Source organism: Poecilia formosa, unplaced genomic scaffold (assembly GCF_000485575.1).
Source record: "Poecilia formosa unplaced genomic scaffold, Poecilia_formosa-5.1.2 Scaffold13, whole genome shotgun sequence".
Lineage (NCBI taxonomy): Eukaryota > Metazoa > Chordata > Actinopteri > Cyprinodontiformes > Poeciliidae > Poecilia > Poecilia formosa.
Genome location: NW_006799952.1, coordinates 2,317,201 through 2,341,018, shown reverse-complemented (window position 1 = coordinate 2,341,018; position 23,818 = coordinate 2,317,201). Strand labels below are relative to the sequence as shown.

Below are 23,818 nucleotides of genomic sequence, written 5' to 3'. Positions count from 1 at the left end.
GGTTTAAACAGGTCAACCAATCAGATGTTGCGGTTTATTTGACAGAAACCAGTGGCAGCTTGAATGATTTCATGGTGTGCTGCAGCTCAGCAACTATATAAAAAGGTAAGGAAATAATTAAGATTTTTACTGTTAATTTGATTTTCATGTATTTGCTAAATTAACGCATTCAAAGAATTATGAACTTTCATTTATTTACCTGGATTTTATACAATAACTTATTTAATGTAGATGTTCAATTTAGTAAATATGGCCTTTGATGGGAAACCGTAGTTCTCTTATTGTAGCTAGAGCGCATGCGCCCCACATTTTGGTAGGCGGGGCTGCTAGATGGGCTGACCAACAGTAGTCAAGTGTGTGTGTGTTTGTGTGTGTTCGTTGGGCGAAACGTGTCTATCAGCAAAGACACACACATTCATAAGCGTGAGACCTTGTAGATAACTGGATTTTTTTCAGGAATTTGAAGTTTTATGTTGGTTTCTCTGAAATAGTTTCGATGCTATACTATGTACGGCACGGAGTTTGGCCTTTGAAGCGCAGGATTTATCCGACTCCGTTTCCACTGAAGACTCTCCGCTCCTCCTCCCCCTCGATGAAGCGCTGCGATGCCCTCTGATTTTATATCCCTCCTTAGCTCGGATATTGACCTCAATTCCCCTAAATCTCTATACTCTAAAGGTAAGCTTTCAGTAGAGAAAGGCTTCTGTGGAGTCTCGGGTCCGATTGTGTGTATGTGATCGGCAGCCAAAATGAATGTCTTAACGGCTCATGTTAAGCTGCTAGCTAGCTGTGGTTAGCTTCTTTTCTGCTCTTAGCAAGACGAGCTAACTCAGTTATCAGGTTGGTGGGCTGGAGAGCAACAACCTGTTTGCCACATGCGTGGAAATACACCTTTCTCCGCTGGGACCGATTGAAATCATAAGATATTATCGTCATGCTAACATTTAGGTGCCAGCTGGTTGTTCGCATCATGATGAACTCATTTAAGAGCTAACGTAAAGCTACGTGAGGTCGATTTGCTGTTACTACATTGTTCAGCGGTTTAAGGTACTTAAGTCCTGCTCAGATTCTGCACACAGTGTGTGTGTGCGTGTGTGTGTGTGTGTGTGTGTGCGTGCTGGTATGTACATTCAACACTGAATGGTGTGCATCGCATTAATGCACTCCTGTGTATTCCTATAATTTCTGTTTAACGTAACAGACAGCCCCTCTTTTGTTTTGGTTTGCTCAGTGGAGCCGACCCAGAGTTATCCTCCTCCACATTCTCTAGTTTCAATGAAAGTATGAAGTTGATGGCCCCTCCAGGGTGCGTATAAAGCTGCCCGCTGGAGTTGAAATGTAATCTGCCTCTTAATACTGGTGAACACGTGTCAGCCAACTGCTCTGTTATTATTAGGAGGGCGTAGCTGGACGATGAAGACCAACGCTCTTCGTCATGTCTTTGTGTGATTAGCTTGGTATGTAGCTCAGTGTCGGCATTTAGCTCAAGTTTTATTTCCAGGTCTTTGTGTTGTGTCAGTCATCTCAAAACTTGTATCAAGAGAAATTATACGAATAAGTTTCTGGAAAATGGCTACTCTTGTGCTGTAGCATGTTTAAAATAAAGACCTGGATTATTTTCGTTAACAGGCGGGGAATTTTATTGAAATTAGCATATTTTGATCCAGAGATGACTGAAAGTCTTGTTCTCATATTTTAACTTGCTAATCTGATTGATTTTTTAAAGCAATAACTAAAGGTAACTTTCCTTTTCAACAAACGCACAGGGAAATTTAAAAATGTTTGGGGGGGTTTTCAGCACAGGACATATTAAAATGTCAGAATTTTTTTAACTTTGTGGTTTAAAAAAATCTAAGGTCATAAGTAAAGACGCTAGATAGTGAGAATAGTACTAAACAACTGGGCTCAAATCAAGGATGCAAATTTCAAGGCTTTACTAAATGCCATACTGGATAAGCAGCGTTTGTCAGATTCTGAGTTGTGTTCTGAGCCATTATTTGTCAGATACTTTTTTTTTTTTTTACATCTAAGTAATACAACTCGGATGGAGTCCAATAAGACAATGGTCAGACCCCTTCTAGCTAAAAGGGTTTCGACCTTATATGTTTGAGCAAGATCTACTTAGACTATAATGGACGCTAACATGGATCCCAAGGCTGAAATAAACAGTACTCCATTCTGTAAAAGCATCTTGTCTGACATCATTGAGAGATGTTCACAGAATGCCGACGTTGGTTGTTCATAAGTGTACATTTTATCCAGTTAAATAACGATCTAAAACAAAAAAATGGTTGAGACTCTGACTCTGGCGTTTTGTTTTATAGAGGGGGAATTGTATATATAACTTGAGTTTGCTTTTTAAAGCAAAGTCTGGGAGTCTCTCTCTCTGTTCATTGGGAAAGAGTTGAAGTCAACCCGTTGCTGTTGCAACCAAGGTAGAGTGGCTTGCCACAATAGTCGAGTTATACCTAAGAAAAAGTTGGCTTGGCAGCTCGAGACTGTGGAGTAGTGGATGACATGTACTAGGCACAAGGGATCAAAAACACACCAGAATCACTCTGGTGCAACATCTGAGGAGAAATGCTTCTCTACATTAAAGCTTATTGGGTGGGATGTGAACTGTTAAAATAAAAGTAACGAGTGTTTTTTGGCATGGGTCATGGCCTATTATTAAGATCGGAAGATGTTTGACACAAAATTGAAAGCATAGTGCCTTACATAAACCTCTCCCTGTCTCCTTCGGCTTGTGTGATGCCTTTATTTATAAAAAATGAACATATCCGTAGTATTTAATCAACATACTTGGTGATTTATAATCAGTCAAAGGCAGCTTAAACAGAAGTATGTCTTTATAGCCACATGGTTGAGATGAGGTATCTGCTTTTGAATTACACTGTGATTTTTATGAGTTTATATTACACTTTAATCCCAGTTAGATATTAGTCAAGGTTGTCAGACTGTTTTTCTTGAGAGGTTTTGATGTTAATTTATTATCTAAAGCTTACCACACTACTGCCTTTTCTGTCTGTTGATTATTAAAGCAGGACCACTGCTTTACAGCATCATGACTTGCAACTATAAAAGCAATGAAGAGATTGGCAACTGTTTTCTCTGCACCTGCACCGCAATTAGTTTTTGAATTGAACAAATTGGTTTGACAAATAAGCCGAGGTATTGGTTGATCATAAAGGGGGAACAAAGAGCCAGGATGTGAATGTAGGCAATGGTGTCACACAAAAAAAAATGACAAAACTGGTTTGCAGGAACAATCTACATATAAAGTCTATGCTTACAGTGTGATGTATTTGCAAAGAGTTGTCTGTTGTGTCAGTCAAAATTTGTGGTTTTTAGCAACTGGTTTAGCCCTGTGGACTCTAGGTCTTAAATATTGTTTTTGCAGTTCCACACATTGAATGACTTAAAATAGCTACATTTATATAATAGTTTAACATTTTAAATTCATTTAACAAAAGCTAATTAATGACTCAAAGTAAGATTTGGGCATGTGCAATCGACAATAATTTAATAAAACCTTAAAATGAGCTAGTACAAATATATTTTAGAGACCAAATGGTGTGTGTTTCAGCAAGGCTTTCAGATTAGCTTTTTTGTTTCATGTGTAATGTTAGATTGTTAAATCACGAGGCCTGATCACAGTAATGCTTTGTTCTTTTACTGATTCAGTAATGTTGGGGTTGCGGTTTTTCTCCCGTGCACAAAATCTCCACTCTCAGACTGAATGGGAGACTTTCTTGCTCAATGTTTAAAAAAAAAAAGCCACAAAAAAGTATCTTCAGTGTATCTTCCGCAAGATAAGATCATTACTTTTAGTACAACACACATGATGCTGTTTAGTTTTTAACATTTGTGTGTTCTTGCACAATGCTTTGCTTGTATATGTTCTTCGTGTTGTTTTCAGACTGAAAACTGCTGGATTTCAATCCGTTTCCATATTTCCCTGCACATCTCTTTGCTGATTTGTTGGATTTATTCATTCAACGTTAAACATTCAGCATCACAGTGAATGTTCTCTCGCACCATAAAACCATTACAGCTTCCACAAACCGTCTCCTCACAGCTCATCTCTCTGCCATGGGATGCCTCTTTGTAAAACTGCTGCTTCCAAAAAAAAAAGTCAAGTAATTCTATTGTCTTGTTTTTTTTTTTTTTAGAAAACATTTACCGATATTTCAGAAAGCAGTCAACGTTTTTGTCCCTTATGAAATAAACCTGCTTTCATAAACCCCCTCTGCGAGGGTTAAGAGCTGCTGTCTTAAGCTTGTCCCAGATTTTGTCATCACTTAAAACCTTGGTGTTGCTACCCAACAAAACCTGAACCTGCCTGCTGGTGCCACATCTGTCCTGGCTTCCACGAGCCAACAGAAAGCTCTGTGACCCTGAAATGTTTAGGTGAGACCGCCATATGGTCGCACTCGACAACATAACTGTTTATTTATATCTCAGTAACTGGGTGAGTATCGGAGTTGGAGTACGTGTTGGAATCTAGGTAGCAGGAGTGCTTATCCGAAATATCTAGAGAGAGCCTTGGTGTATGTGTAGGGAAGACAGCTGGCTACGCAGTCCGTTTAGTCCTGGGTTTCTCTGGGTCTGCTTGGTATTAACTTTTTATTTTTTATTTATTTTTCATTATTTGATTTATATATTTCTCCTGGCTCAAAGTGAGACAGATGAAAAAACAGATCACATTCAAAACCAGTGAAACATGATTGAAATTCTCTCCAATCTGTGGAGTGCAGTTTTTCCTGCCTATAAAGCTGTTTCACTTTTCCATTTATACAATACCTACCTCACAAATCAATGTGGCTCCATACTGGGTTAGGCACATGTAAACCAAACCAGGGCACTTAAGCTGATGTGTGGCTTTACTTTTATAAATTATGGAGATAAATACTCCTGAAAATGCTTAAATCTCACATTTTATTTTAAGACTATTTTCTCTGGCAGTGATTCTGATCTCTGTTTGGCCCAGTTGACTAAGAAATGAGAGATTCTAGACGCTGATCAAAGCAAAGCATGTGTCCGTATTGCATATTGTAGTCACATAAACCAATTTCCTCACAGTAGACCCAAGTATAACGTATAGAAACTACTTTAAGTTCCTGTTTGTGAAAGGGGATGCAAAATGTCCCATTAGGTCCCATACTGGGTCGGGACCATTTTGTGGCTAAAAAAATGAGGTAAAAGATGGCCAAAATTACAGTGGGTACAAAATAGTGAAATAACATGGACCTATAAATATCATAGCGGCCTACATTTCTAAATTGATTGTTTCACAATCAATTTAGAAACCAGCCAACACCAGATTGTCAGTAAACATCTCTACAGATTTCCCAGTAGTCGACCCAATGATGATGTATTTTCTTTAGTGGTACGTCTAGATTCAAAGATTGATGTTCTGACCCAACTTTGCGCTCAGCTTTTTAGCACAGCATCAACACTATTATGTCAAAGCAACAAATGATCACTTGGTCTATTTTTTATTTATTTATTTATTTTTAATATTGTATATAAAAAGTCTTCGGTCCAAGTTGGCCGACTACTAAGTGAAGTTTTCTTCACCATTAGATTTGAAAAAAGATCTTCATGGAGTTTATCTCCATTTTTCTTTCCAGTTTTGTTTACCAACACAATGATACGGTGGACTGTCCACTCAACGTAATGTCCACATTGGCAGTAATAATCGGTTTCTAAACGTGGAGGCCATCAGTCTGAGAACCCATCCACAACTGGATGTTTGCAGCAGTTAGGCACCAGTGTTCTTTTCTCTCAGCTCCAACAAGACACAGAACTGTTCAGGTAAAATCATTTGCATTTTTTTTTTTTTTAAGTATTATTACTTGTCCATCTTGGTGGTAGTTTATTTACAGAGAAAATAAAGCGTTTGTCAGATGTGTTTGTGAATCCCTTTTTTGTAGAACTCTAAGAGATTACAATTTCAAACAACAGAGGATTAAAACTAAAACTGCAGAGTGAATAGAAGGAAGTATGTGAAGTAATTGGAGATTAAATTGGTTCCTGTTGTCACAAGAGTACAGCTGGTTTGTTTTCATTGAATCTTTTGGTTACAGCTCAGCCTATATAGTTGGTTAATATTATTTGTAGATAAAAATGGGGTTGATAGCTGTACTTTATTTTTTTGTTAAAATTTTTAAAAGTAAAAAAAGACATGATGAATAGTTTAAAAAATGCATTCTTTGTAGTTTTTTTTTATTTTAGTGCATTGTTTTTTTTTGTTTTTTTTTTTGCACCCTGACTAACACTTTTGTTTTGCAGCTATAACTCTACACCAAAGTAAATTCTTGCTATTCGTGTTTTTATTTTTATTTTTTAATTTGCAACTGAAACATATCCTTTTGGTTCGCCCTTTCATCTAAGTTCTCCCTAACGTAGCCGCAACCCTGCTGCAAAGAATAGAAACCGACCGATGCCCTTGTATCTTGGCAGGACCTCTGAGGCATGCGTAATGTGAGCAGCACATAACTATGAGATGACATAATTTAATTGTTCTCGGTGTAGGTTGAAGTCAAACCTCCGCCTGGGTGACTTTTCTGTTGCAGAGTTACTGTTATGACTGATCTCAATTTAAACTTTACGAGACGGCGTTTTTATTTTCTCTGTTGCAGATTGGGCACGACTGCAAATTCGTTTGAGTAGCATCGCCTTTGTTTTGGTCTTATTAGAAATATTGTAAGGATAACTGATTTTTAGCACTTTGAGTCGTCGCCTCAATGTGACATTTAAATCCATTGTTTTAATGTAAATAAAGTCTTAATAATAAGGTTCAGAGATTAGGTCAAAAGAGGATTAGATTGAATTTTTTAAGCCAATTACATCCAGTATCTATGCTCTCCATCACTGTAAAGCTGTTATGGTTCAACGTTTTACAGACTTTTGTATGGATTAAACAACGTTTGCAGATGCTACCACTGGTCACCTGACTTAAGTATTGCTATTTATGGATATAAGCAACCTAATCTGTGATGGTAAACCTCTCTTTGCAGTTTGTCGGCATCTGTAAGTGGAATTTTGCATATTGCTAGTTTATCTGTTCTGTATTTAATACAAGCTGTGCATGTGTGTCAGTGGTGCCAAGACTTTCCTGTTCAAATAGAGATGGTTGGATTAGAAAAGTGATGAGATTTGGGGTTTTTCAATTGAGCTTTTTTGATCATAAACTTAGATATTGGTTTGCATGCAAAACGTCCCCCAAACCAGCAGGAACTACCACAATGATGCTATCATGTCCCCTCGAAACATCTAATGCTTGAACAATAAATTCCATAATGTGCTGCACGATGGTTAAAGTATGTCTGAACTAAATGATTAGATCCACTAGTTTATTCACTCTTTGAATAATAAATTTTGTGTTTAACTGATTTTGAGCACGTTTGGTGTGACGTTTCTTTATTATACGTAACTCTTTACCTACATTAATCCCAACTGGAATAAATTAATAAGCCTGTTTTGTGTCCTAATCGCACACGTCTGAAAATGAAATCAAAATGGTGATGCACTAAGTGAGCAGAGGACCGGCTTTAACCCAGCGTGGAGTCATTTTGATCAGGTCAATCCAAGTCACCTAATCTCCGAGAACCTCCTCCTACGACGGATCACAGGATAAGCGGCCATTCTGGTCCCTCTCATGTGATGTCCCTCTGTTGTTCCACAGAAGTATATCGAGTTCCTGCTACTGCACATGTTCTGCGTTACAATGAAGATTTTTGTTCCTCTGGCTGCTGCTGCAGCAGACAAATAGCTTCTGTGCACGTTTGAACACACATGCAATAGACTTCAGCTCCTCTGTGCCAATGATTATAGTTTAGACTGAGGTCATGTCGGATTGGCAGTTAATCTGCAATGAATGCAGAAACAAAGATCCACTTTCTTTACACAAATAAAGCTTTTAGCAATTAAAAAAATTATTTTCGATATTCATAACATATTTCGACTAGTTTCACCCATTAAAATTCTTTTATTTGTAGTGGTAGCAGACTTGTCAAGATTTCTTAATTATCCTCAATAAACATTAACACAAACCTGATCTTGATTTCTGGCTTTCAAGCCAAGTGGTGCTCTCACGATCCCCTTGCTGCTCTGTAATAATGGGGCCTGCCTATTAGAGCCCAAACATTAGCAGGCGCGCTATGAACGAGCTTGACAAAACATGGCGTCGGCTTTCGTTTTTGAAACATTCACATTTTCCTGCGTCTGAACTGTGCGGATCTTTGTGTGAACGTGACTGGTGATGTGTCCGTCGTTCACGTCACAGAAGTGTGAGATCAAGTCTCCTGTCAGCGTTAAGACGCTGCCGGTGCCAAGTGTCGGATGACTACTACACATGCTGCCCGCTCCCAGCGCGCAGCTGAAATATCCGTGTCATAGTGTTGATGGGTGCCTGTTTCTTAGCAACCGAATTGCCGACTGATGTGTTTATCAGCCAGCAAATGTAGTTTAATCCTATGTTATTGCAGAGGTTGGACATTTCGACTAGGAATTATGCTCGAATCAAATATCATTGAGTCTCTTCTGCTGTTGGTGCACTGCAGGAGGCTAGCTCAGTTTATCAGTGTTGCGTTAGTGTTATCTGTAGGTTTTCTATTTCAGTAATAGAACCACAGGGTTCAATCAGTTTGCGCTACAGAAAAATGTGGCGAATGATTCAAGTGTTTTCATGTATGAATAGAGAGTAGGGAAAAATGTTTGCCTTTCCAGACTTATTCCCCATAGGTCTGTCCGTCCAGTCTTATGTCCATTTGTTTTTCCATCTGTCTCCGTCCCTCGGTTTGTCCACTCGTCCATCCAGTCATCTGTCTATCCCAATATAGCAGGTTCCATATTTAAAGAAAGTAACGCATTTGAAATTCATGCCACAAATTATTCTAAATATTTGGTTTTTGTAAAAAAAAAAAAAAAAGTTTTATGTGTGAACTCTGAAGGTTTTGGTCTGCAAAAAGTATGGCATTTTGACATATTATGAAATATGTAGGAACCCTCTAGGTTTTTTATTCAGGGTTTTCCCCAGTGTATTATAAGCCTGGCGGGCCACCAGGCTTTTTCTTGTCCCCCCACCAGGCTAAGCATTACTTATTTAAGTCTTTTTAAAATGTTTGCTTTTTTTTTAAGATTTTGTAGTTGGTGTTCAGGAATTAATCTTCCAATCTTTCAATAACACATAATTATCATGTGATATTTTCAAATTCCCTGTCAATTTTAAAAAATGTTTAAACTCAAAAAACCCAAAGGGCTGCTGGATGAATGACTGCACTAGCAACCAACCACTGGGCTTAGCAAGTTTTCTGGGGGAAACCTTGGTGTTGTACTGATGCTAAACTGAGTTTGGATTAACTGCCAGAAAAGGTAGACGCAATAAAATTTTTGTTTGAATGTTTTTTTGTTGTTGTTGTTGTTGTTTAATCTGGAAACATATTTTCTGTGAAAATAGTTTTCAATTGTCTTGTTGATCTTAAACGGTCTTAACCCAGGCCTGCAGTGCAGCCTTCTCGTCTCCAGTCACACAGATCTATGATAGACAATCTGATGCATCTTTTTTTCTTTCCACTGAACTAATGCATGTTCTCCTGCTCACCCTTTATGGCAGAGTCAGTATATGACCTCCTCCCCAAAGAGCTCCAGCTTCAGCCATCGTCCACCCAGACAGACCCACCCACCATGAGCCAGAAGAGCGGGGGAGAGGCGGGACCTCCTCCCTCTGCAACGTTGGCCTCAGGTGAGATATCTGCCCAGCCAAGAAAAAACTCTGATCTGGGATCAGTTTTCCTGTTCCAATCTACTCCCCAAGTTAGCAGGGGCGAAGCAGCAATTATGGCCTTGTGATTGTCTGGGGGGCAACTTCACCCTTTCATCCGAGGCCAAATTAGTTCTGAATAAACCTCTAGATTTTAGTGAAGTATTCGTAGTTTTAACATGTTTGGTGGTGATGTAGCATCACAAGGCTACTAAGGTGGTACTTAAGATTAATTCTTATTGATATCCAGTTAAATTAGAAAATATCTTGAACGATTGTCTTTTCAATTCATCACTTGGGCCTGTTGTTTTTTTTGTTGTTGTTGTTGCTGCTCCAAAAGCCTATTACTGTAACTAAACTGTGACATTCTAGGTTTTCTAGCAAAAGACAGAATGTCATGAATTAGTTTTTGAGCTGCTGTTTAAAGTCAGAATTTTGGTATTTTGGTTAGATGATGAAGCCGTTATGATATTTAAAACCAAGTCGACGCTTATTCCATGATGCCTGCCATTTACACCGTTGGGAAGTTATTTCTCCTATAAAAGCTGCTTTCCTTGATTGATTTACATTTCAGATCTATGGCTGCATTCGTCTTGAATAGAGTTGATGCATGGCACTGCCTTAGCAGCAGCATGGGAAACACTTAGCTTTTGAAGCAGCTGGATTTGCTTTAGATTTACCAGATCGTAATACAACAAAAATAATCCATCTTGCCAGACTCAGAGGTCTTGTATATTTGTTCCTGAAACTCAAAGGCTTGAGCCCAGAGGAGTCATGAACTGGTGCCTACAGGGGGTTTTAACAATCAACACTTTCCTTTCCAGTGGATAGGGGGAAAAAAAATCTACGCAACTGGGTTAACACGATTCGGGTTTTGTGATGCAAGAAGTGAGACTAAGAGATCATTTCATATCTTTTTTTCCACCTTTAAGGTCATTTGTAACCTGTTCCACTCAATTGAAATCATTGTGTTTTTTTGGGAAGTAAAATAAAATGTTTGTATAAGTGTGCACACCCTCTAATACTTTTTTCAAAGCCTCTTTTGATTTTATTACACTGTATTTGGGTGGGAGTGGATCAGCGTGGTACATCCTGACGTCCTCTTTGCAAACAGTGTTCAGTTCTGCCGGATTGCAGATCCAGAGTCTCCTTAGGGTCAGAGCCTTTCCAAAACTTTGCTCTAACTCCTTTGAATCCTTTCTGTCGATGGTTTCGGATGTTTGCTTTCGTCGATGCGTTAAAAGACGACGTTTCTCTTCATCCTAAGCCTTCTAACAGAAACCAAAAGGTTTTGTGCCGGCAATCCCGAAGAGACACTGTTTGTGTAGTGTTCTTTTGGGAGACTTCATAATTTGTGTTTTCACATTTTGGCCAGAAGTTGATGGGCTTTGTTTAGAAAAAAAAAAACTTCCAGCTTGCCACCACAACGCCCAAACGCATGAATACAGGAGATGTAGTAGTAATACTGCTACAGGCCAGGGCTTGTCAGAAATGGTCAGAAAAAGGGATACATTGGTTAATTGTAGGCAGAGACACATATTTGGTTTTAAGAGGATGTGCACGGTCATGCAACCATGTTATTTGGGTTTTGTTTTATATGATTCCTGACTGCTTTTATTTATTACTGGTTATATCCAATGTAATACCTCTAATTGGTTAAACTTCACAATTTGAGATTTTCACAGAAATTTCTTATCAAGTCACCTGAGTGCTTGGCCCTTTCACAAATCGAGCGCAATAGTCTATGGTAATGATATTTTTGGGCTTCCTTAAGATGTATGTCGTAAGTTCTCCTCTGTTTAAAACGAAACCTGAAGAATGGATAAAGATCTTTGAGTTTCCTGTTAGACAGACATCAAATGTATTCTTTTTTTACATCAACTATAAAATGCAAGTCTCAGTGACTAATTTACTGTGACTGCTGTTAAGAATAAATCATAACCTGTCCTCCTGTGAATCGTTCCAGTTGGTGCTTACTTCAAAAGCATGGTAACATTGGAATGAGATGTTCTTTACCGTTTCCCTGATTTTTTTTTTTCATCTACATTTTAATGCTTCTATTTTTTTATTTTTTTTGCTCAAAGGTCTATTGACAGTTGAAAGACATAAACTTAGCACAAATGGTAGTGAAATGTGTGTTTAGTTTATGATTTCTTTGTTGTAAAAATGCTTCTTTTCAATACATGATAACCACTGGAAGCCCGTTTATGTCTGAGAATTACAAAATGACTTTTTGGAGGCGAGGGGCAGCATCTGTCATTAATAAAACAAAACTTGTCACTGTCGGGCTAATGCTATACAGGGTTAGCCAGGTGAGATTTGGTCATCCCACATGTCCACTAATAAGTGCCAAACTCTTGCCCTCCACAATGATGACACTTTGGATGACCTGTCTGCTGGTCAACCATCTATTGAACACCTGTTGGATCTACTTGGGGTGAACTGGTTCTGCCAGAGTGACTAACACAACCACATTAACTGTTTTGTTTTTAGACCATATGCTGGCTAAGGTATGGGATGTTGTCCAACATCAGTGTGTGACCAGAATGTAAACGTGGTGCCAGGTTGTTGGGCTGGCACCAACAGCCTGGCAATGGATAACAAACAGTCACCCATTGACTGTTTGTTAAAGGAATAACTTGTTAAATTTCCATTGTTGTGTCTTGTTTTTTTTTTTTTTTTTTTACATCAAACAGTTAAAGCGGAATAAGCAGTTTGACTTTATCAAAGAGGGATTGAGAAATTTTTTCAAAATTTTACTGACATACTTAACTCTACTGCTCAATCCTTACAGATATGGAGCCATTTAAAGGGACATAAACAGGTTTTCCAGCGGTGTAAGATTTTTTATTTTATTTTATTTTTTTCCCCAAGGATCATAAGAGCTTTTTGTGCTTAGTGTACATTAGATGGCTTAGCAGTTCATAAAAGGAAATCCTCTGCTCCTGTATATTTTCATTTTATTTTATTTGAATGAAACTATACCCTTTCTTTTAAATTATCCATTTTTCCTCCCAACTTTTTGAATAAACATAAAAGTTTTTACTTTGGGCGAAACAGTCAAGTTGCCCCTTTGGCAGTCACTCGTTTGTATATTTTAATTTTTTTTTTTTTACAAGGTTTTAGCGAACCAGAATAAAAACTTAGATCATGGTTTTAGGGCTGCCAACATCACCTGCAGCTGTGAGCGATCTTCTAACAGAGTCTGATGTAAAGAGCAAACTAACTTGGCCGGCAGTCGTGTCGGAGGGAGCGCTTTTTGTTTTAATGCTACCTTATCACTGGCCTAGCTGGCCCTAAGCAGCGCTGATCAAAAGCATGACTACTGTAACGTCTCACAGATCATCATTAACAAAGCGCACATGCTTTTAGGTGTCTATAAATGGTCGACTTCCAAAGCTACTCCTTCCTTCAGTGTATTCACTCATCCAGTTTAGTGATTGACAGAAGTTGAGTCTTGAATGATCAGCTCTCTTGTTGCTCATTGGCTGTTTCGTTTTTATTGCAGGAAGTTCCCTCTGAGGCAGGGAGTGTCTGCATATAAAATGGTCTGCAGTTCACTGCTCCATAGGTCAGAGGCTTGTTTATTCTGTCTCCATGGCTACGCTCAGTCCCAACCAAATCTTCCAATTGGCATGCACAAACTCTACTGTTTTTTCTACTTGAATGCACATTGCACAAACTGTGATGTAACCCTGGCAATTCTTTTATTTATTTTTTAATGTATTTTTTAATTTGGCGCCACATTTATCCAGCTTGCAAAATTTGGCTGTACAAGAAAGTTTGACCAGGTTTTGTTCTGTTTCTTTCTGGCAATGTGTATGTAACAATTTGTAGCTTGCTTTTGTTTTTGTAAACAAAGCATGTCAGTTTTGTCACATTGATTTTNGTTTCTTTCTGGCAATGTGTATGTAACAATTTGTAGCTTGCTTTTGTTTTTGTAAACAAAGCATGTCAGTTTTGTCACATTGATTTTTTTTATTATTTTTTTTAATTGGGAGGTTTTTTTTTTTTTTTTTTTTTTTTTTAATTGGGATGGGGTTTTTTTGGTTTTTTTTATAGGAATCAATCAAACAAACATACAAAAAAGAAAAACATTGTGGGACCAATAGTACCCTTCTCAACTTTAACTTCAGATTATTTGATCAATGCTTGGCAGCTCTCGCATGCACAGTGAGAGTGTAAAACCGACAAACGGTCTGTTGAAATTAGAGTTGGGAAGAGGGGAAATCAGAACAAATCATGCACAAATTCAGCTGCTTGAATGGGACTGCTAGCCTGCTCTGTGCTGAACATCTGTGCTAACTCGATCTGTGTGTGCTACTGCAGATGCCACCTCTTCCACCTCCAGCCCCTCTGCCTCTTCCTCCCTGGCCATGGGCCTCTCTACCTCTTCCTCAGACCACCTCACGGTCTCTCAGCACCTCCACTCCACGGGAGCGGACGGGCCCGGAGCGTCAGAGATGCAAGGCATGGAGGCGGCCGGATCGGCGCCCAGCAGAGGCGGCGGCGGCGGCGGAGCGAGCGCCACAGGCGGGGACGGAGGGACCGGCGTGCTGTCGGGGCTGGGCGTGCAGCAGCTGCAGAACACGCCGTCAAAGCGGAGGCCCGTGTTGAGCATCTCGCCGCCGCCCGAAGATCTGTTTGACGACAGCCAAATGTCGTGCCAAGAGGAGCCCGCCGTCGCCGCGGCGGCGTGTCCGGACTCGGAGCACAGCAGCAGCATGTGGGCCGACGACTCCGTGTCCAACTTCAGCATCATCAGCTCCGCCTCGTACAACGACAACACGGAGGTGCCACGCAAATCCAGGAAACGGACGCCCCGCCAGCGACCGGGCCCCAAGCCGACCCCTCCGGAGGACAGCATGGACGTGTTTGACGCGGACAGCGCCAAGGGTCCTCACTTTGTCCTCTCCCAGCTGAGCACAGACAAGACCAGCTCAATTGCGAGGTGTGGACCGTCTTCAAACCTTATTATTTCTTCATTTGTGACGACGACGTTGGCTTCGATTATTTGTAGCAGTACAGTAGAAGCTATTCATTTTTCTTTCTGCTCTGCAGTGATTGAATCTGTCCTTTTGTCGTGCAGCTCTCTCGATTCAGGAACTGCGGTGAAAGGTGGCTCGCTGTCTGCCCAGTTTCCTCAGAGGAGTGACGGGAAGGAGCTGAAGATCCTGGTGCAGCCAGAGACCCAGCACCGAGCCCGGTACCTGACGGAGGGCAGCAGAGGTTCAGTTAAAGATCGCACACAGCAAGGATTCCCAACTGTCAAGGTTTGACTCCACAAACATCCTCAGCGAAGTCTTAGACCAGAACGGATTTGAAAAATGCTCAAACTGTTATCCTGAATCACTACTAGTGACCGTCCTGATGGTAATTCTGTATTTCGGCCATCTGTTTATGTTTATAATGATGGTTAGGAACCACAGGAAAAATGTAAAATGTTGCCCTCAAATAAAAATAAATAAATAAAAAAATTAAAAACCAGTGAAATTCTCTCTTTAGCGTGTTTTTAAAGGTTTACATTTATCTTTGGGTTCTGTAAGCGACTCCAATGCCAAAATAATCGAGTTGGTCAAATATGGATGGCAACATTTAACAAAAAATGGCTTAAAGAATAAAGTCCTCAGACTTTTCTTATTCAGTTTATTTTTTTCTTTTACATGTTTAAATCTAAATAAAACGTCATGGAACATGTAGGAACCTTCTGAAGCTTCGCCTTTCCTCTCACTTATTTTCTCTTCTTTTTATTTTTTTTAACGCTCTGTCCACAGTTGGAAGGCATTAGCGAACCAGTGGTTCTCCAGGTGTTTGTTGCCAACGACGCGGGCAGAGTGAAGCCTCACGGTTTCTATCAGGCGTGTCGAGTAACGGGACGCAACACCACCGCCTGTAAGGAGGTGGACATAGACGGCACAACGGTGATAGAGATCCCTCTGGAACCCAGCAACGACATGACGCTAGCGTAAGAAAAGACGGTTTTATTTCACACGGAGGCTCGTGATGTTCATGCAAAGTACGCAGGGCTTATTTCTCCTCCTCTGTGCTGCGTCTGCAGCGTGGACTGCGTGGGGATTTTGAAGCTGCGTAACGCGGACGTGGAGGCACGAATCGGCGTGGCGGGATCTAAGAAGAAAAGCACACGAGCCAGGCTGGCCTTCAGGGTCAACATCCCCCAACCCGACGGCTCGGTGCTCACCTTGCAGGTCCCCTCATCACCCATCCTCTGCAGTGAGTTTCCAGGCTTTTTTTTTTTGTTGTTGTTGTTTTTAACTTAATCATGATATTCATGAGTAAGTTATGAATATCATCCTAAAAATCTTATTCTTGGACTCCATCTCCATCCAGCCCAGCCAGCTGGACTCCCAGAGATCCTGAAGAAGAGTCTCCACAGCGGCTCGGTGAAAGGAGGCGAGGAGGTTTTTATAATTGGAAAGAACTTCCTCAAAGGAACTAAAGTCATATTTCAGGAGAACATCGCAGGTACTAAGGACAGTTTAATGGGTCTCGTTTCCCCATTTCTGAGCTTTTCTGTTTGCATTTTAAACGAATGACGAAATATGAAAAACGGCATGTATTTCCTCTCGACTCCGTAGACGACAATTCCTGGCAAGCCGAGGCGAAGATTGATACGGACCTTTTTCATCAGGTACGTGCAAACTAACAATCCTAGATACAGTGCCTCGCAAAAGTGTTCATGTCCTTGCATTGCAACCACAAACGTCAATGTGTTCGATGGGAAACTTATGCCATAAACCAACAAAAGGTGTCATAAACTTGTGTATTCCTCCCCCCACCCACTACTTCAGTAATCCTGAATGATCCTGGAAGAAATCTCCCACAAAAAACGCATCAACAATTGTCCTCACTATTGACAATTATGTTCTACTTTGTGTTTGTCTGCAACATGAAATCCCAACTTTGAAGTTTGTGATTGAACGTACCACAATCGGAAAAATGCACGGGGCATGAAAACCGTGCAGGACTCGGTATGTTTAAATGTTTGCACCACTCGTGTCCGCCTGTCTCTAACGCAGCTGACCTTGTATTCCAGAACCATTTGGTGGTGACCGTCCCTCCGTTCCACAGCCAGTCCATCACCTCTCCAGTGTCCGTGGGGATTTTTGTGATGACCAATGCCGGTCGATCACACGAGGCCCAGGCTTTCACCTACACTCCAGAATCAGGTAGAACAACTGCAAAGCCATGCAGTCGCCTTCGACGTGCTCATATAGTTCATCGTCTATGTGTCTCTATTCTATTGAATTATTTTTGTAAGATGTGTGGCATGAAATCAATCTAAATATGATCAAAACTATGTAAATGCCACTAAGCGAAAAAGGGAAAATTAACGGTCAGGGGCCATGTTGCTGTGTTTTTCCCTCCGTTTCTGTTCAGTGCTTGTATCTAATAATAGCCATGGGAGTAGTTTAATTACGCCTTCAAATATGAATTGGCACCTAAACCCTCGGGATGTGCCAGAATTATGTCCGTAAAATCTTACAAAACACATTGTGAGCAGTTTATAGGCAGATTTTTTTTTTTTTTACTATCAGGCTTTAACAAGGACATACTTTTTCTCCCACTTCTTTTAAATGCAGCCATGAAAAATACCAATGATGATCATTTGACAAGAATGAGTAAATATTTTAGTATCAACAACATTCGACATGGGCTACAAGCCAAAAGCTAAATGAACGTTGGCACAGTGAGTGTGTGTGTGTGTTAAGTATTTAAAAATGGAAAGGAAAAACATGAATTAGTGATGCACACATTACAAAGCATGAATCTAGTTAAGTCAGGAGACTAGGAGTGTCTTACATAAGAGTATAAAATAGTCGTGTTGGTCCAAAGATGTGGTTCTGTGGTTGTCTGAATTAATATCATTGATCGTTTTATCTCCAGTGGAGCTGGAGAAATGGAGGGGAGGGGGAATGTTCTTACAGAAGCAAAGTGCATAAAGATGCCATTTAGAGTTCATGCATTGATGACTTATCTGTAGTGTCTGCACACAGTAGTAATTCAGTAAGTTTAAGAGTCTGTGTCATTCTTTAGCGTTTCATAGGTCAATGTTCTCCTGCGTAACAAGCGAAGTCAGGTACAATAATTTGCAACAGGCAGAAGAATTGCCTTCAAGAAGTTTGCTTAAAAAAAAAAAAAAAAAAAGGCAGTCTGATATCCTGAGTAACGCAAAAGAAATGAGAGCTGTTTCAACTCTTCCTCAGAGCGCCCGGTGGAAAAACGGCTGCAGCAAGACCTGAGTCGTTTACCCGAGATTAAATTAGATCATGTATATTTTATAAGTTAGATCGCTGAGGCTTATTCTCTTAGCCTAGATTTAAACCTTCCTTCTGGGATAAATGTTAATACAGCTTTTGGCTTGAGGTTATGGAGCAGCTGCAGGGGAACGGAGATGGAGAGACGGAGAAGAGACTAAATGGCAACGATAAAGAGAAGCATATGTGAAGGTGGGAGGGGGAGGGTGAAGGTACAATGTGTTAGATGGTGGCGAGCTGTTCTCGCCACCACAGGTCCGGCGGTTTTCATATTGCTGCAGAGCAGAATCTGTTCAGATGCTTTACAACAAAAATAAAAGGACAAACTCTTAATTTGGTTCTACAAATCATTTTAAATTAGTTTACAATGAGCTATTAATGATGCAAGTGATTAAACAGCATTTTATATGAACTGGTCAGAAGCTAGCCAGGTGCTTTCTATGGTTGTCTACCATCACGCATGTGTCTGATGGAGCAGTATGAAGGGGAAGCTGAACTACATTCAACATTTCACAATTAAAAATCTAAAAAGTGTGGTGTGCTTTTTTTTTTTCTTTCTTTTTTTTAATCCCTTCACAGAACAGCTGCATTTATGCTGAGATTAACTAACACTCACAATTCACTACAATTTTATTTAGAAGTATCCGACTGAAAAAAATTCAAGCCACACTTTTCAATTTTTTACTTATTTATTTTTTTAAATTACAGAAAAACTTGTCATTTTTTTCCCCACTTTTCAGTTATGCCTGTCACATAAAATCAACAAAACATTGAACTGAAATGTGTGATGGTGTCAAGAGATTGAAAACTTCCTCTAAGCTCTGTTTTCACTCCTCAGCCGATAGTTCAAGCGGCCAGACGGTCAAAACAGAAGGAGCATCGCTGGTCAACACCTGCATCTTCGACGGTCAGATCAAATCCGTGTCCTCGGAGCAGAGCGACTGCTCTGGTCAGCCTTCCAAGCGGCAGGAGGACACGCCCATGGAGGTCTCCAGCAACCCTCAACCCACAGATGTTTTCAAAGTAAGACGTTGTCCTGTTTGAACATTTATCTTATCTCAATCAGGCTCACGGTTGGTGCTAACTTTCCCCGCGCTCTCTCACCTAGCCGTCCCCGGACCCTCTGATCTCAGTGCAGCAGACTCTGGAGCTCAACTCGAGCCCGCATCCAGGAGGAGAGGCTTTCGAGAGCCCGATGCCCCTGCAGCCTGAAGACGTCGAGCTTCCCCAGGCGCCGCCCGTCTTTCCCAGCCTGGAGTCTCTCGGCACCATTCAAAAGCAAGAGATCTCTTCCACCACATCCTTTCCTGTGTCGGGAGACACCACCATCCCCCCGGTGACACCGGAAGTCCCCCAACAGTTCCTCAGAGACCCTCAAGAAAGCCTTTCTCCGGAGAGCTCCGATAACGGCGGGACCATCTTGGTCGTAGCCATGCCTCAGATGGCGGCTCCCGCTCAGCCGCCACCACAGCAGACCCAGGTAGACCCGTTTCCCCATGAGGGCGTGGCCCAGTTGGAGCGGGCGGTGAGGGAGCTGCAGGCTGGAGGCACCACCACCCTGGAGCAGGTGCTGGAGGTGGCGGTGGCGCAGCAGCAGCTCAACTCCGTGCTCTACAGCCCGGCGCCGTCGGCAGAGTCCTTACAGCAGCATGTCCAGGAGAACATGAACAGCCTGCGGTTGGGCAACTCCGATGGCTCCCTGTCGGCGCGACAACAGATACAAATGCAACAACAGCAGCAGCAGCAACAGATACAAATGCAGCAACAACAGCAGCAGCAACAGATACAAATGCAGCAACAACAGCAGCAGCAACAGATACAAATGCAACAGCAGCAGCAGCAGCAACAGATACAAATGCAACAGCAGCAGCAGCAGCAACAAATACAAATGCAGCAGCAGTACCAGCAACAGCAACAAATCCTTGAAAACCTGCAGCAGCAGCAACAACAACAGCAGCAGCTGCAGCAGCAGGTCCTCAGCAACATGCAGATCCAACAGCAGCTCATGCTGCAGCCTCAAGACCAACAGCAGCTGCAGCAGCAGCAGCAGCAGCAGATGATGGAGAATATCCAGCAGCAGCTGCAGCAGAATCAGCAACAGCAGGTCCTGAACAACATCCAGCTCCAGGATCAGCAGCAGCAGCAGAACCAGATCCTGAGCAATCTGCAGCAGCAGCAGCAGGAGCAGCAGGTCCTGGAGAAGCTGCAGCAGCAGCTGCAAGCCGAGCTGCTGCAGCCACAGATTCACTCCTCCCCCCAGGCGCAGCAGCCCGTCTCCCTGCTGCAGCAGGCGGGAGAGCTGCTCACTATCCAGACCAGCTTCCCGACGCCGCCGCCGTCCCACACGTCCCCGCCGCAGCAACTCTTCCAGTCGCCGCAGCCGCTGGCCGAGACCCAGAGCTCCCAGCAGCAGGTGCAGGCCGCCCTGCTCCAGAACACGCTGACCGTCCTCTCCGGCGGCGGTCTCGGATCCGAGCAGCAGCCCACGGGGTCGACCATATTCCTGTCCACCAACCCTCAGCCGCAGCAGTCACAGCAGCAGCCCCAGCTGGCCTTCATCTCTTCCATGGAGACGTCGTCCAGCCAGCCCCAGCCCGTTTCCATGTTCCAGAACCAGCCTCCGACCCAGCTCTCCCAGCCAATGGAGCAACAGCAATCCCCGCAGCAGAACCAGCAGCCGCCGCAGCAGCTCCCGCTGGGCCAGCAGGGCACCTTGTTCCAGAGGATCCCAAACCACTCGCAGGCCAACGCCGTCCCCCAGAACCAGATCGCTCAGCCCCAGCAGACGGGCCTGCTCCTCTGTACTTCGGATCTACTGTTCACCACCCCGGCTCAAGCCGCGCCCCCCATCGCAAGCATCAGCGTCGGAATCCCCCAACCGGACGCAGCCGAGCCCATGTCGTTCCAGGTCCAGAGCTCCTCCGGCAGCAGCGCCGCGCCCGCCGCGAACCAGCAACAGAGCCTGTTCCAGGAGCAGCAGCCCATGCAGGTGACCCCGAGCTCCGGTCAGGTCCCCAACAGTCAGCCGGTGAAGCTGTTCATCCCGCAGACATCCCTGTCAGGGCTGCAGGGGACCATTGGCTCCCAGGAGCTCAACACCGAGGCGGCAGCTCCGACTACAACCATCTTTGTGGTGCAGGGTGGCGTCGGCGTGGTCGCCAACCCGGGCCAGCAGCCGCCAGAGCAGCTGTTCCAGACCGCAGTGGGCGGCACCGTAGCGCCGCAGGGGCAGCCCAACCTATTTGTCTTTGGCATCCAGAATGGTGAGACAGTTTTAATCTTTATTTATTTATTTTTTTATCATCTTACCAACAGACTTTGGTTCTTTAGAGTGGAGTAGTCGGCGTCCGTGGTGAAGATGTGTAAAAAAAAAAACTTTTAAATAGCTTCACCTTTTAATTTCAATAATATCTTACACTAAATATTTTACAATAATTAGTGCATCATTCAGTCACGTGTAAAAAGCATTTAAATTTTTCTTTTCCATAAAATCAACTGGGCTGCAATTACTGAAGAGAGCAAAGCCACCTGGAATTTTTGTATTTTTTATTTTTGTGAGCATCCAGTAAATAAATATCGAGAAATGCAACATAGCTTAAAACAATTTGGTTCTATTATTAATTAAAATATGACATGACTACATGCCAAAACTATTAATAGAAATAATAATTAACAATATTCGCAATACCTAGTGCTGTATTAAAGTATTGCATATTTCCTGTCTTTATTTAGTCATTCTGGCTCTTTAAATGAACCCTAGCGTCTGATTGGTTAAGACCAGTCTGTAGGAGTGTTACCCTGCCCCCTCACGCTGCGTGCAACGCAGGAAATGTTTTTTCTGCCATGAAAATTATGTCCGAAACATAAATGTAATCTTCATTAAACAAAATCTGAAAGAACTTTTCGACAAACAAACCGTCAACTGATTTCCCCTCATAAATGAACAGAATCATTATTGCCTTGCATCTTAGCAGCAAAATGGATCTTCTTCACTCGAGAAGTGAAATGCTGAGCATCCTTTGAGACAGAAACGTTTGACACACCCAGATGGTCAGAAGGACACATTGCATCAAACGCCTTGCGTTACAAAAATCACCGCTCTGTAAACCAGAATTACCTGAACTTCATGAAGCTTTTAAGATCGTTGGAGTTTTAATGCCACAGTTGGAGCTGTGGCATTAAAACCGCTTCATTCACAGTAAATGACCCTGTTCTCTCTTCCTCTCAGACTCATCCCAGTTGCTGAGTTCTTCTGGACCGAACCTGCCCGCTCAGACCCAAGCCCAGAACTCCGGTCACATGCAGCCTCTACTGGATCAGCCCATGCCGCAGGCCGCGCCCGGCATGCACAGCAATCTGCAAAACACTCTGCAGGCACAAATGCAGACCAGCCTAGAAAATGCACTGCAGTCAAACACCCAAACTCCAATGCAGACTCAGATACAGAGCAGCTTGCAGAATCAGATGCAGGCGACCATTTCTGCAACGTCTGGCATGGATAAAATCGAGGACATCCTGGAAAGTCTGCAGAAGCAATGAGACGGGTCGGGACACGTGTGGCTTAAAGTTACATTTCATCAAATTGGCAAAGGTGGCGTGTTGGTTTTTGCGCCAATGCCATGAAACAAAACAAAACAAACAAAAAATCTTAATGCTTAATAACAATATGCCCTTTTACTAAAAACCCAAATTATGAGGTTTGACATGATTTTTAAAAGGTCATTATTAATTCATTATTAATTTTAGCTATCGTTCATTACTCTTGAATTGTTGAATCCACCTTTGTAATTACCCATCCTGCAAGTTAACGAGGCCCGGAGTAACTGCTCGATGCATTAATGTTAAAAAAGAAAAAGAACTGCAGTGTTTTTGTTCTGTGTTTAGATGATGTAAGACTCAGAGATGATGCAACAAACCCGCCAGGTGTGGGAGGAGAAAAAAACTGGGATGGGATAAAGAATGTCGGCCACTTGGAAACATCATGCGGAATAGGGGTGGAATGTCAGATGCTCTGGATAAAGGCTGAATCTCATTTTGTGAATGTGTGAACTCTGAGGTTTCATTTCACTTCAGGGTTTCGGTCTGTCAATCGGGGAAACTTTAGGATTAAATGTAATGTTGCTAAAACGGCACATGATTGAAGACATCTTTGGTTTTAGTTTTTGGCTTTGAAGAATTCTCACAATTTTCCTCAAACCTCGGATTTGCACGCCTACAAATCCATTTAAGTTGAAAAGCTCATTTCTTTGAGAATAAGGACGTGTTTTTTTTATTATTATTTTTTATATTTGCTAGTATGCATTTGTTCTGCATTTGAAGTGTCTCTGAAGAGGAGGACAGAAGCACAAAGCTACCAGTGGTTTTACTTGAACTAGGCATGGGAAGGGATGAGATTCTCACGGTACAACCTTGAATGTCACATTTTTTACAATATTTATACAAAAATGAATTTCTTTAAAAACAAATATTCAAAGGGCTGCACAGTGGCGCAGTTGGTAGAGCTGTCGCCTTGCAGCAAGAAGGTTCTGGGTTCGATTCCCGGCCCCGGTCTTTCTGCATGGAGTTTGCATGTTCTCCCTGTGCATGTGTGGGTTTTCTCCGGGTCCTCCGGTTTCCTCCCACAGTCCAAAAACATGACTGTCAGGTCAATTGGTTTCTTTAAATGTTTCTCTAAGTGTGTGTGTGCATGGTTGTGTGTCTCTGTTGCCCTGCGGCAGACTGGCGACCTGTCCAGCGTGTAACCCGCCTCTCGCTCGGAACGTTAGCTGGAGATGGG

The 23,818-nt window shown here is 42.2% G+C and overlaps 1 protein-coding gene across 1 annotated transcript; it reads left to right on the top strand.

Annotated features, from left to right (window-relative positions):
• Positions 1-324: 324 nt before the first annotated feature.
• On the top strand, positions 325-23,368 carry nfat5a (nuclear factor of activated T cells 5a). The gene is made up of 13 exons (XM_007545608.2): positions 325-678; positions 9,620-9,748; positions 14,096-14,717; positions 14,856-15,039; positions 15,541-15,731; positions 15,825-15,997; positions 16,115-16,249; positions 16,363-16,415; positions 16,821-16,953; positions 18,881-19,065; positions 19,151-19,825; positions 19,946-21,305; positions 22,271-23,368. Exons 1-13 carry the CDS (start codon positions 606-608, stop codon positions 22,579-22,581), a joined length of 4,224 nt encoding a protein of 1,407 aa, XP_007545670.1. The 5' UTR covers positions 325-605; the 3' UTR covers positions 22,582-23,368.
• The last annotated feature ends 450 nt before the right edge of the window (positions 23,369-23,818 follow it).